Here is a 15,308-nt window from a genome sequence, read left to right on the forward strand (position 1 = left end):
CGAATCAAAAGAAAATTTCCAATCTAAAATATAAAAAAAAATATTTTTACGAGTATAATTATTATTAACTGTTAACTCTAATTAAAAGTAAGAAAGGAATTGAGTCTTTGCCACAAACTCTGATTTTCTAATCCCAATATCTTTGGAACCCAAGGTCGTAGGCCTTTGATATTTCAAACTTATGTTTTTTGATCAAACAAAAATTATAGTTTGAAATTTTAAAGGTTTATGACACTGAAATCCAAAGATATAGAGATTAAAAATCAGAATTTGTGGCAAAGACTCAATTCCTTTGGAAAGTTTTACTACTATTTACAAATAATAATGATTAGAAAATGCTCTCCTCGCACAGCATAAAAATAAAAAGGTTCATAATTTCCATTTGCAAACTTTAGAGTTTGATAAGCTTCGCTGTTAAAAAATCAAATTTAGAAAATAATCGCGCTTGCATGATTGTACTACGAATAATCGCGCTTGCATGATTGTACTACGAATCTTAAATCAATGTAAAAACAAAGATGATTCCCCCACATGTGCATGAAGGATAAAACAACACACTTAACTTGCATATTAAACGACTTCAAAACGTTATTTGTGAAGTAAACAAACTTCATAATAGACGACTAAAAGTCGCCTAATTTGCATCTTTAAATCGTCTAAAACTTAAATGTGAAATTAAGGACAAGAAGTCAATTAAACGAATTTTAGCCGCATTTTAAACGATTTTAAATCGTTATTTTTGAAATAGTAATAACTTCATAATAGACGACTGAACGTCGCCTAATAAGCGATTTAAAATCGTATAAATTCATGCAGGTACTCAAAAACTCCTGTTCAAACTGGTTAATTAAAAATCAGCTGATGTGCTAGAATTGTTGCTCCTTACCAAATTGGGTGCCATCGGAGAAAGGTTAGAGTAGGTGCCATCCAACTTTTTCACCCGATTAGACGACTACTTATCGCTTTATTATGATTTTTCACCTTATTAGACGACTACTTATCGCTTTATTATGATTTTTCCCCCGATTAGACGACTACTTATCACTTTATTATGATTTTTCACCCGATTAGACGACTACTTATCGCTTCATTATGAGTTTTCACCCGATTTGACGACTAATTATCGCTTTATTATGATTTTTCACCCGATTAGACGACTACTTATCGCTTTATTATGATTTTTCCCCCGATTAGACGACTACTTATCGCTTTATTATGATTTTTCCCCCGATTAGATGACTACTTATCGCTTTATTATGATTTTTCCCCCGATTAGACAACTACTTATCGCTTTATTATGATTTTTCACCCGATTAGACGACTACTTATCGCTTTATTATGATTTTTCACCCGATTAGACGACTACTTAACGCTTTATTATGATTTTTCCCCCGATTAGACGACTACTTATCGCTTTATTATGATTTTTCACCCAATTAGACGACTACTTATCGCTTTATTATGATTTTTCACCCGATTAAACGACTACTTATCGCTTTATTATGATTTTTCCCCTGATTAGAGGACTACTTATCGCTTCATTATGACTTTTAATTTAGAGTGTACAGAGAGGACTGAACTTTTTGCAGTTTTGGTTTTTTGAAATTTGAAACTTGTTTTTACTTTAAAATCATTAATAAAATCACAGCTGTATTAAAGTCGTCTTTGAATGTTAGATTTATATATTTTATAAGATTGAGGCGACATGAAACTCTGTAAATATGATGATTCCAAGATTAGATTAAGTCTATACCATGCATGCTTGGAATATGGTCGCTACATAACATATTTAATGATATGGCAAAGAACGGATAAAGTTTATAGTTGCAGGAAATCAAAAATATACAGGGTGTCCCACATCAATTTAGCCGCGTCAATGGGTCTAAATTACGATTTAGGGGACAAATCAGGAAATTTCAGAAGAATGAATCATTTTGAAAAATTTAATAAGGCTAATAGAATTTTTTTCTTGCAGAAAATGCTAGATTTTTCGAGTATTATATGTGTATTTTGGCGTTAAAGATTGGAGAAAGTCTAATATGATATGGGACGCTCTGTAGTATAGTGTATAAATTTCTCCTAAAGTCTTTGTGTGTAGTACTCTGTATTATTATTTTCTCTTTGGTTCTTTTTGTGTATGTGTTGTTTTTAAATGTTATAATTCAAATAAAGAATTTGGTTTACAGGGGGGCTCAGCTAAAACAGCCCCAGGCTATTGAGTCCGCCTGCTGCGGAAAATAATATTTTACATATTGTGATTTTTAAAAATTAATTCGTAAATATTGTTTAATATAATAACTGATTTGATTTAATACAATAAATGATTTGATTTGATTTGATTTGAAAACAGCGTATGGGAATCTATTATCAAAAGTAGCACTTAACAACCTATAACAGTAAATCTTTTATTATGCTTATCGGAGATATCTCTGTTTACTAAAGTATTAAAGAATACAGATAGCTCCAAAAATAAATGATATATTTATATATATATATATATATTTCAAGATTGTAGATTCTTTTATTACAGCAAGCCTCGTAATAATGTGGAAAAGGAAGACGACTGTTAGACTCAATATTGTATAACAAGGTTGGTTACTCTCGATCCGCTCCAATGTACGGAGCATTTATTCTCCTGAGATAGATAGATAAAAACCTCTAATGACATCACTGATTATAGAGAGTGACGTCTATGAGGTTTTTGATTTTATCTATCTAGCTTAGGAGACGACATTTTCCGTACATTGGAGCCCATCAATAGTAACAACCTTATTATACATTACGGGTCCGTTCTAGTACACCCTCCCCCCCCCCTCCGATCAATTTAGTACATAACCTAAAGAACCTGTCAAATCTTTCGTTGGGATGTTTAGAAAGATGAAAATTTCCCTGTATGATAATTGAAGGACTGCAGTATGGTTTTGGTGAAACAAAAAGTTTTATCAAAAATTAAACTTTAAAAGTTTTATAGAAGTTTTTAAAAATATGCAAAAAAAATCATTTCTGACACCCCTAGGCTTTGTACGCCAATATAATTCACCAAAACCATACTGCAGTCCTTCAATTATCATACAGGGAAATTTTCATCTTTCTAAACATCCCAACGAAAGATTTGACAGGTTCTTTAAACTATTTTCAACAAAAATAATATTTATTTTGTATTATTTCAGGGTTAAGTTAGGTTAGGACAAATTCTGGGCCGAGCGCTGCGACAAGGACAGGCTAGAGGGGCCGAGCGTCGCGGCCAGGACAGACTTTCAATTTCAACAATGTTCAACAAAATTAGTATATATTTAGGGTTAGGTTAGATAAGACACTTTCCGGGCCGAGCGCTGAGGCTAGGACAGGCTAGGACAGGCTAAAAATTGAAAATGGATAAAAAAAATAAACTACAAAATTTATAGGAGGGGGGAGGGGCGGCCGGGGGGGGGGTCCAAAAATCGTATGCTACGAAATTACCTAAATTACAATCTTGGTTATGACTCAAGTTACCCATTGTAGGTAAAATAACATAACATAAACTTTGAATAAAGAAATTTTTTTACAATTATGGCATGATTGTCTTTTTTACTTTTATATTCAAACAAATAAAAGAATCAAGGAAGAACAAAAGTGAATTTCGTAAAAAGCACAACAAACAGGGGCGGATACAGGAGTGAGGGGTGTGCTATATTTATTTCGGAACAAAAAAATCCAGATTTAGGAACCAAAAGACGCGCCGAAGGAAATTTTTTTTTTTACTTTCAGGTTTTGCACTAGGTTTTCTTTCCCTTAAGTGCTATTGAGAAGCTATTCTTTGAAATCTCAGGGGAAGGGCTACGCCCTCCCCTGAATCTGTCAGGGGGGTGCGAAGGTCCTGCCGCCCCCCCCCCCTGTATCCGCCCCTAACAACAAGAAAAAAGTACTTAATCCTAAGAGTATTTAGAGAAAACCCTGAACTATTTTCATTCCGACCATTTCAGTGGAGAAAGACATTAATCGCATAACTTGTCTTTATAAGTTTATATTCAGAAGTAACAAAAATAATGAAAATGATCCAGTATTAAAGGGAGTGTTCGCGAAAAGAAAAGGTGAAAAGGGCTGATAGAAATGAATTCAATATTGACTGCTGCTTATTTTACTTCTATCTGTTATGCAAGGTACAATTGGTACCTCTCTGTTATGTCTATATTGAGAAAATGGTTAAAAACGTCCATAGAACTTTACAGAGTGGCATTATTCCACTCAGTTTGTAAATAATTCAATTACGAGAATAAAGTTTTCACCAAAAACTCCAATTTTTCTAATTCCTATATCTTTGGTCTGTTTGGAACCTGATTGTATAAACATTTAATATTTTGAGCTCAGATAATTTGTTTAAACAGAATTCATTGTTAGAAATATCTAAGGTCTAAGAAATTGGGTTGCAAATATATAGGGACTAGAAAATCAGGTTTTATGGCAAATTTTTAAATTAATCATTCAGATATAACAACCTATAAATATCGAATGCGATTCAATGCATTCGTAATCGTATGTAGTTGACACTTTCTAATATTTTCAAAATTTTATTTTTAACTAATATAATTTTGTTAAAAACTTGATTTCACGGTTGGCAATGGATTTTCGAAGATTCCAGGAAAATATGAAAATATCGTCTTTTATAATAAAAACCCTGGAACTTTCAGGGCTGAATATTTTGAAAAGTAACACTCGGATCATATATCCAGTGGACTGCAGATTTTAATTTCGTTTCTTTTCAGGAAAAGTATTGCACCTCCCCCCCCCCTCCCCTAGTCAACGGTAGTTCCTTGTATGTCTGTGTGTCCTCTGTAGTCCTAAGTACTAGTATTTTCCTGAAGATTTCTTTATTCTTTTTTAGTAATAGTAGTAATAGTACAGAACGAGTTAGTATTACTACTTCCCTCGCGACTAAGGGGACTGACTGTCCCTGAAGAGTTTAGACTTTATACGATTTGTCGTAATAATTTTACTCCTCCGTATTCCTTTAGTATTCCTCTCTGGTCACATTATAAATAATTTGAATAACATCAAGAAAAATATCAATCAATCAGTATAAAAAACAATAAAATACTTAATCTGTAGATGTTTAAATACTTAATCGGTAGATATTTAAATGAATTTGATTAAAACATCGATTCTTCATATTTTTTCATGTTTTTATTCAACTACAAAGCATGAGATATTACAAATAACCAATCACAATTTACTATGCAGTTTGGACCCGCCTAACCAGGGTTGGTTGTTTTGAGTGGTTCTTATTTTTTAATGAACTGTAAACGTAATTTCAGGGATTTCCGGTGACCCTCCATTCATGTTTACTTGTCCAATTTCCAATTTAAAATGACATCCTTAATTTTCCATTAATGGTTAATTTTCCATTAAGGTAGTGGAACTTGCGCATTTTTAACTCCAGAAACAATAAGAGCAAATTATCAGAATTTAACACGTTTCAAGCTAGAAAAAGGGCGATATCATCAATTTTATTGATCAGATAAAGGTTGAAAGGATACCGATGGGAATCAGGCATGCCCCTCTGTGAGGTAACTTAAAATTACGTTTACATACAGCTTCTCTTGAATTTCGTGTCAACCTTTTAATTCGAAATACGCATTATATAAATATTTTTAATACATATTTACAAATGTTTCAAAGTAAAGATTGAGATTTGATTAATACTTTCCGGCCTCACCTTGTCTCATTTTCTCTTTACTTATGTTTATATTTTATATATATTATATGTATCGTATCTAGGTGGTTTGTGTCTATGTAGTCTCCATGGATCAATACCTAGGTTATATATCTAGGTTCTGGAAAGCCTACTCAGCTCCTCCTAGGGGAAAGGATAGGCCGGGGGGGAAAGCCCCCTGTGTACCACACAGGCTATCGATCTATCTTAGTATCTTCCTTTATCCACCGACCTATCTATCTATCTATCCATGCACCGGCGCCATATATTCCCCCTCTGCAGTAGCCTCGCACCAACCATCCCAACCATAGGTAACCTTTATATATTTAATATATTCATTATACTCATATTTATCATCTCATATATTCATCCTCTCATATATTCATCGTCTCATATATTCGTTATTTCATATATTCATCCTCTCATATATTCATCCTATCATATATTCATTCTTTCATTAATTCATTCTTAGATTAATTCATTCTCTCATTAATTCATCCTCTCAAATATTCATCCTCTCATATATTCATCCTCTCACCTATCCATCCTCTCATATATCCATCCTCTCATATATTCATCCTCTCATATATTCTTCGTCTCATATATTTTTTATCTCATATATTCATCCTATCATATATTCATCCTCTCATATATTCATCCTCTCATATATTCATCCTATCATATATTCATCCTATCATATATTCATTCTTTCATTAATTTATTCTTTCATTAATTCATTCTTAGATTAATTCATTCTCTCATTAGTTCATCCTCTCATATATTAATCCTCTCATATATGCATTCTATATTCATCCTATATTCATCCTCTCATATATTCATTCTATATTCATCCTATATTCATCCTCTCATATATTCATTCTCTCATATATCCATCCTCTCATATATCCATCCTCTCATATATTATTATATTAATATATTAATATATTCATCCTAAATATAACAAGTTACAAATTGAGATCGCTTACATGTACAATGTACATATCAGTACAATATACATTATACATGTATATTATACCACGTGTACAAATTAAACGTATGCAATTAAACAATATCTATCATATTGTCATCCTTATAAATTTATAACATTGAATATATGTGTTTACGGCTCTTTTGATAAATTATCTAATTGTCTATTATTTCAAATCTAATGTAATACCCTTTTAACCTGTATTTGATGTGTAATCATGGTTCTGGAGAAAGCCTCAGATTATTCCTTGCTCTTTGTACCAACCGGCTTCTCAACCACGTTCTTTCAATCTTTTAACCTTTTTATCTTTCTATCTTTCTATCTTTCTATTTTTCTATATTTCTATCTTTCTATCTTTCTATCTTTCTATCTTTCTATCTTTCTATCTTTCTAACTTTCTATCTTTCTATCTTTCTATCTTTCTATTTTTCTATATTTCTATATTTCTATCTTTCTATCTTTCTATCTTTCTATCATCCTATCATACTATTTTCCTTTTCAATCTTTCTATCATTTTACATTTCTTTAATTCACCTATATTATAAAGAGAAATAGATATTATATGGTCGGAAACAATGAAATCAAAATTCCTTGGTTCCACCTAGAATTGTAATTACGTCATCATCCTCCGCTTAACTCAATCCTAAAACTGTACGTGCCTAGTCTTTAGAATTCCCCCAACCCCTATACATTTCCCCTCTCTCCTATACTTTTAAAATTCCCCCTCCTCCTCCATTAACCATATCCACTAAGAACTCTAGAATATGTTTTCCTATTTCAAATTTGATTTTTAAAACTTTTTCCTCGCTTAAATGGAAAATTATCTATTTACAGAGAATCTTTTATTTTTATTTTATGCCAGAGCTTAACACTCAAATCAGGATATCGTTATGAAACCGATTATCGGAAACCCAATATACAATAAAGGTATGTACAGTGTAATGTACAGTGTACACTGTACCCACAAAGGAAAAGACTTCAGACCCCGAAATTTAAAAGAGTATGTAGAACGAAACTTCCAAGTTTCCATTTTGGGGTCTTAACATTTGTGTAGATTTTAATTTAAGAGATTCGAAATAAATGGAAAATATGTAAAAACTAAATAAAATATTATTTCATAAAAAAGTATTGATATCCACAAAACTGCCTAACCCCATTCGTGAAACCCGGGTTCTAAAATTGATTTTCATAACGATATCCTGTCTAAAGTTTAGGCTTCCTTATTTGCTAAAGCTGAATAATATTTCTGATTTTGTTATTAACTATATGCAAGGAAGAAAAAATTGAGCCTTCATCTGATTATTATTGGATTCACAAGTACTTTACAACATATACAATTTTTGGGTACAGTTTATAATATTTTGTTTCAGGGGAGGGGGTTCAAATGCTGTAAACAAATATTCAACTACCACCGAATTCTTTTCTCATCCTTCCCTCTTCCCCACCATATAAACCACCACTGATCTTTCTCCTTTTATTAAACTTATTCTTATTTAAATTGTTCTTCACTCCGGTTCCATATCTGTATATTTTAAATCCCTTGTCCAATATAGTTTCATGAATACAACAGGACTAATACAAAATAAATGTGAAAAAATAGTTTAAAGAATACTGAATATAATCTGAAAATTATTTTTATAAACATAGAAGTTAGTTTTAGTAAAAGTTTTAAGATTAGTCAAAAACCTTTCTGCATTTTATTCTTAAATAAATTAAAAGTTGTGTAACTGAAACATTCTGAAAATTTGTTTATTTATTCATTCATACATTAAGCCTAACTGCAAATACAACTGCAAGTCAGGATTCTTATTTAGAATTTTTACATATGTAATAAAAAAGTTCCTTTACAATTAAAAGTGCCAAAAAATAGTTTCAAGTATTCTCACCAAAGGAATTCCTTTATTTCTAAACCTGATGGTGTAAACCTTCGCTATTTCAAACTTAGATTATTTCATTTACCCGAAAACATATTTGAAATATCAAAGGTTTACACCATCAGGTTTCAGAGATATTGGGATTAAAAAATCAAAGTTTGTGACAAAGTCAAAGTTCCTTTTACTTAATAGTTCAAAAAATAAACAGTTAGTACTTGCTCTGTTCACAAAAGGATTATAAAGTTTTTTCTTTGATACTTCTGTGGATTTCATTTAAAAATATATATTTATTTAGATGGTGTTAACGCTACTTTAAGTACTGTTTAGCAGAAATAAATTCTGTCCGCCTTGGAATATTTTCCACAAAAAGGAGTTCACAGAGGAAATAAGATGTTGGAGAGTGGGAGCCAGCATAAGGTGTACCTGGAGAAACGGAGCGGAGAGGAACCTAAACCTGAACCTGGTATAACCTGCAGTATCTGCGGTCATTGTCTACCCGGAGCTAGAGAACTAGGAGTTCATATACTGGCAGAGCACTGCGATGCAAACCTTCATGATGAACTACAGGTACAAGTAGTCTCCAGAAATGCAGAGTGTTTCTGTAAATATGACAATTAAGAGACGAATTTTAGTCTGGCAATATTGAAAGAACAAAAAGGCCGACCACATTTTGAAAATTCCAAAGCTAGGGATTATGGTTTGGTTATATTATATAGCCATTGTTTCAAGAACCATTCTCGTAATTTTGGTTAATAAATGCCGCAAAATGTTTTAAGAAGACATGTTTATTTTCTTCTTATCCAGAAAAGTTTATGTTTAAAGGGACAGACTGTATGTTTTTCTATATACTTTGATTGTTTATAATATAATTATAAACAAAATGCATAAAATATTTTCACGGATTTCCAAAATATATGGTAGGGACTGTAAAGGAAAAATAAAAGTTATGTAGATTGTTTTCTCTGAGATCCTGTCCCTTTTTATCTGATGTAAGAAAGGATATCTTTATTTCATATAAAACACTTTTAGATATAAATGTTATTTTTGATTAGAAAAATATTCAGATTTTAGATATCTCATAAACCGCAACAATTTGAGGTGTAGAGAAAGATTTAGATTTTCCTCGTGGCTCTGTCATTGATAGTATTAAATATTCAAATGTTAGTTTTAAAATTATCTGATCTAGGAAGATGGTAATCTGGTAATAGACGGAGTACCAGGTCTAAGCATGGAGATAGATCAAGATCAACTCCTAGAGGAGCAGGATCCACTTATTCCTCATTCAGAGATCCGTCCTACTCCGGAGACACAGAGTACTGCACTCCTAGAGCTACCGAGAGCTCCTACTGGAAACGAACTAAAACAGAAGTTTATGGCATACAGAGTTTCTGATACTAGTCATAGGTTAGATTTACTTAGAGTTTCTGATACTAGTCATAGGTTAGATTTACTTAAAGTTTCTGATACTAGTCATAGGTTAGATTTACTCAGAGTTTCTGATACTATTCATAGGTTAGATTCACATAGAGTTTCTGATACTAGTTATAGGTTAGATTTACTTAGAGTTTCTAATACTAATTATAGGTTAGATTTACTTAGATTTATGTAAAGTAAAAAAAACCTAGTTTAAAAAAACATCCATACCTTAATTATAACCCTGAATATTCAAATAGGATGAGACTTCAAAGACGACTTTACGGAACTTTTTCACACAGTTTTCATTCCATCTTGGTTTCCTAAACTGGAAACGTGTTTTTCTTTGATTCTATCCTATAGGTTGTTGTTATTTTCTGTATCCAAGAAAAAAATCCTAATTCTCTCTTCAATCGCTATATTTAATGATATTTTAGTCGTCATTTAAGTCTCACCTTTGTTTAGTGACCCTGTAAAATTTGTTTAAGATATCTTTAATTTAGATATATCTGTTTGGTGTGTGAGAAGGTTTATACAAGCCGGTATAATATCCGGATGCACATGAACCTCCACACTGGGAACAATGTGCACACTTGCGAACATTGTAACCGGAAATTTGCACATAAACACGTTTATGAGTCTCACGTGCGAACCCACACTGGAGAGAGACCGTTTGCATGTGAGAAATGTGATCGAAGGTTTGGAGATAGAAGTAATTGTGCGAGTCACATGAAGAGATGTGCTGGAGTGAATGAGGAGAAGGAGCATGGGGAGTCTATAAACATCGCTCCGAACGTGTCCATCACGCCGATAAAGCGCGTCAAAAAAGAGATCGATGAGGAGGAGATAAAAACTGAACACGAGGACGGAGACGCGTTCGAGGAAGATCCTCTCCGTACTAGCTTTAAACCACAAATTGTCTCAGTTCATAGTATGACCGGGAACAACAACAACGTAGAGTTTGAGAATATGGGGTATGCAGGAGAGGATGAGGACGAGGAGAATATGGATGAGGATGAGGAGGCATCTGAAGAAATGACGATTGAACCAGATATAAGTCTTGATTATGATGATATTGAGGAGATGGGTGAACCTGGAGATCAGTTAGGAAAATCAACAACATTCTACACGTGCAGCTTCTGTCTGGTTAAATACGGTGAACAATCTAGTTTACTGGATCACCTGAGTACACACGTAGATATACCACATGCTCCTGTTAGGGCTGAGCTAGAACAAGGATACATGACCCTGTACACAACCGCCAGACCCAAGTTTATGTGCCTGTTCTGCGGAAAATTCTTCACTACAGCACCTACCGTTGAGGTTCATATTAAAGTGCATGTTGAAGACAAGTTTTACACGTGTGATATATGTGAGAAAATATTTCTTCATCAGCATGTTTTTGAAAAACATATGAAAACTGAGCACAATTACGTTAAACTGGTTCGAAATAACACTCAGGATCAAAATAAATCTTTCTCTAGTAAACCTTTAGAGATCACATCCCAGACAAGCTCCAACAACAACCTGGAGAAGAAGAAACCCAAAGCAAACCGTCCTCCACCCAAACTAATCATGTTGAGCAACAGTAACTCCAGCCTACAGTCCAGGAACCTGGCGGCGCAAAGTGATCATATAATCGTCCAGAACGCGGAAAAGAGAACCCCGGTAGAGCTAACCAGGAAACCGATCACGATTGCTCCAAAACCCACAGTTTTACTCCTCACTGAAGAGGCTCGTAAGATATTTAATAATTCAGCTCCTACTCCGTGCAGAACCAGTCCAAACTCTAATCCTAGAGCTCATAAGATCGTCGAAACTCCAGCAGGTATAAGTCTTTATCATTGATTGTTTATTAATCTTTTCACGGCCAAAAAATACGTTATTTTTAAGGATAATTTAAACTCTTCTAAACTTCTCTGTTTATATGCATTGCTTTTGTTTGAAATTAGAAATAGAATATTGCTATTTTAATTTAAAAAGGTTTTGAATGTTGTTTTGAAATATAAACGTTTTTGTTGCTAGGACGTGAGTATATCCCGGATACAAACAGTAACAATATTGTAAACCTGGATACAGTTTATCCTCCTCCCAGCACTGCTGAAACTAAACGAGGGTTCATGCTAAGACTCTGCGGTATTATTATTATTATTATTATTATTATTATTATTATTATTATTATTATTATTAATTTAATCAAGTAATTCTTGTTCTGTCCCTTTAATCAAGCAATTCTTGTTCTATCCCTTTAATCAAGCAATTCTTGTTCTGTCCCTTTAATCAAGCCAACTGATCTCATCCATTATCCAACTGATCTATTATTATTATTATTATTATTATTATAACTATAATTAAAGGATCTGGAGGGCAGCAGAGATATGTATGTGTAGACTGTGGAAAGCACTATACAACCTCGTATAACGTGAGAATGCACAGGAATATTCATCTCGGGAAGAATCTCTACTCCTGTAAATTCTGCATGAAGGAGTTCTCACACAAACACGTCTGGGAGGTAGGATTCATTTTCTTTGTTAACCTGCTTTTTTGGAGGGTTTTGGTTTAAGAGATTTTTTAAAGTATAATCAGAGGTTGGAACTTTTGTGTTGAGTATCATTTGACTTGAACGCTTGATATCGATACGGTTTGAACACCACGGGAAATCGATACGGTTTGAACACCACGGGATATCGATACGGTTTGAACACTACGGGATATCGATACGGTTTGAACACCACGGGATATCGACACGTTATAAACACCACGGGATATCGACACAGTATAAACACCACGGGATATTGATACGGTATAAACACCACGGGATATCGATATGGTATAAACACCACGGGATATCGATATGGTATAAACACCACGGGATATCGATACGGTATAAACACCACGGGATATCGATACGGTATAAACACCACGGGATATCGATACGGTATAAACACCACGGTATATCGATACGGTATACACACCACGGGATATCGATACGGTATAAACACCACGGGATATCGATACGGTATAAACACTACGGGATATCGATACGGTATAAACACCACGGGATATCGAAGAGAAATTAAATAATTGCCTTAGCCTGATTTTCTGGTTTTAGTATCATCATTTTTCATTAAAAAAAAATTGAAATTATGATCATTTGTTGTGTTTAGACCCATGAACGTGTACATACTGGAGAAAGACCGTTCAAGTGTCCAACCTGTCCAAAGGATTTTGCAGACCGGAGTAATTATAATTCCCACAAGAAGATCTGTGTACGTCTCCAGCAGCAGTGTCGACGGGAATCAGAGGCTGGAGTTGTCACTATCTAAACCTGAACCCTGATATTCAACCAAACCTCTAAACCTGAATCCTGATATTCAACCAAACCTACATGGTTTCTTGTTTTAAGATAAAAGAAGAATGAATGTAACTCTCTCTGAAAGCCTCGAAAAAATTCAATTTAATCATTTTCAGTTCAGTTGCATAATCGCAAAATTTAAACACATCTTACATCATGTTATCATCAAACAATATTCTGCATCTGATTTCATTCATTTTTCAACAATCTTCATCCATTTTCTTTTCTTTCATCTATCATCCATTATTCATTATGCATTTGATCTCAACCAACTGATCTCATTCATTATCTAACTGATCTCATCCATTATCCAACTGATCTCATCCATTATCCAACTGATCTAATCCATTATCCAACTGATCTCATCCATTATCCAACTGATCTAATCCATTATCCAACTGATCTAATCCATTATCCAACTGATATCCATTATCCAACTGATCTCATCCATTATCCAACTGATCTAATCCATTATCCAACTGATCTCATCCATTATCTAATTGATCTCAACCATTTATCCAGCTGATCTCATCCATTATCCAACTGATCTAATCCATTATCCAGCTGATCTCATCCATTATCCTACTGATCTCATCCATTATCTAATTGATCTCAACCATTTATCCAACAAATCTCATCCATTATCCAACTGATCTCATCCATTATCTAATTGAACTCAACCATTAATCCAGCTGATCTCATCCATTATCCAACTGATCTAATCCATTATCCAGCTGATCTCATCCATTATCCAACTGATCTCATCCATTATCTAATTGATCTCAACCATTTATCCAACTGATCTCATCCATTATCCAACTGATCTCATCCATTATCAAATTAATCTCAACCATTTATCCAGCTGATCTCATCCATTATCCAACTGATCTAATCCATTATTCAGCTGATCTCATCCATTATCCAACTGATCTCATCTAGTATCTAATTGATCTCAACCATTTTTCCAACTGATCTCATCCATTATCCAACTGATCTAATCCATTATCCAGCTGATCTCATCCATTATCCAACTGATCTTATCCATTATCTAATTGATCTCAACCATTTATCCAACTGATTTCATCCATTATCCAACTGATCTCATCCATTATCTAATTGATCTCAACCATTTATCCAGCTGATCTAATCCATTATCCAACTGATCTCATCCATTATCCAACTGATCTCATCCATTATCCAACTGATCTCATCCATTATCTAATTGATCTCAACCTATCCAACTGATCTCATCCATTATCCAACTGATCTCATCCATTATCCAACTGAACTCATCCCTTATCCAACTGATCTAATCCATTATCCAACTGATCTAATCCATTATCCAACTGATCTAATCCATTATCCAACTGATCTCATCCATTATCCAACTGATCTAATCCATTATTCAATTGATCTAATCCAGTATCCAGCTGATCTCATCCATTATCCAACTGATCTCATCCAGTATCCAACTGATCTAATCCATTATCCAACTGATCTAATGTTTGTTGAGACTCCGTACACAATTATATTGAATGATCCTAAAGCTTGAAAATGCTGTTAAACAAGGAAATGTGAAAAGAAGAGAAGGAAAAATTGAAACTGGTGAATATTTTGTAATCTCTGAAAAGCGTGTTTGAAATCTTATTGATTTTCATTCTTTATCCTTTATCGTGGATTTTACAAGCATCGCATTTAAACGAACGCGAAGTGTTCAAAATATTTATGTTTCATAAAAAATCTTTTTAATGCTTTGGTATTGTGAATTTTATTTGATTGTTCCAGAAAGAAAAAAGTGTTCTGAAATTATTTTTTCTTGTCAAAAATGGCTAAAATTTATACTTAAAAGACTCGAAACAACATTTAGCCCAAAATATTTTTTTTCCGGCCCCCCCCCCCCTCTGCATTTATTTATCATTGTCAGCTAATCTTTACAATTATTAGTCTAGTTAATTTTCTCTAGTCAATTTGACCAAAATCTGTAAATAT

General features: G+C 33.4%; 1 protein-coding gene across 1 annotated transcript; it reads left to right on the top strand.

The window, feature by feature from the left end:
- The first annotated feature begins 5,769 nt into the window (after window positions 1–5,769).
- LOC111695544 (gastrula zinc finger protein xFG20-1) lies at window positions 5,770–13,740 on the top strand. Its single transcript, XM_023464910.1, has 7 exons — window positions 5,770–6,000; window positions 8,847–9,118; window positions 9,738–9,955; window positions 10,468–11,792; window positions 11,990–12,100; window positions 12,322–12,476; window positions 13,132–13,740. The coding sequence occupies exons 2-7, from the start codon at window positions 8,942–8,944 to the stop codon at window positions 13,288–13,290; spliced, it is 2,145 nt and encodes a 714-aa protein (XP_023320678.1). The 5' UTR covers window positions 5,770–6,000; window positions 8,847–8,941; the 3' UTR covers window positions 13,291–13,740.
- Window positions 13,741–15,308: the final 1,568 nt, after the last annotated feature.

The sequence above is a fragment of the Eurytemora carolleeae genome, unplaced genomic scaffold (assembly GCF_000591075.1).
Source record: "Eurytemora carolleeae unplaced genomic scaffold, Eaff_2.0 scaffold207, whole genome shotgun sequence".
Classification (NCBI taxonomy): Eukaryota; Metazoa; Arthropoda; class Copepoda; order Calanoida; family Temoridae; genus Eurytemora; species Eurytemora carolleeae.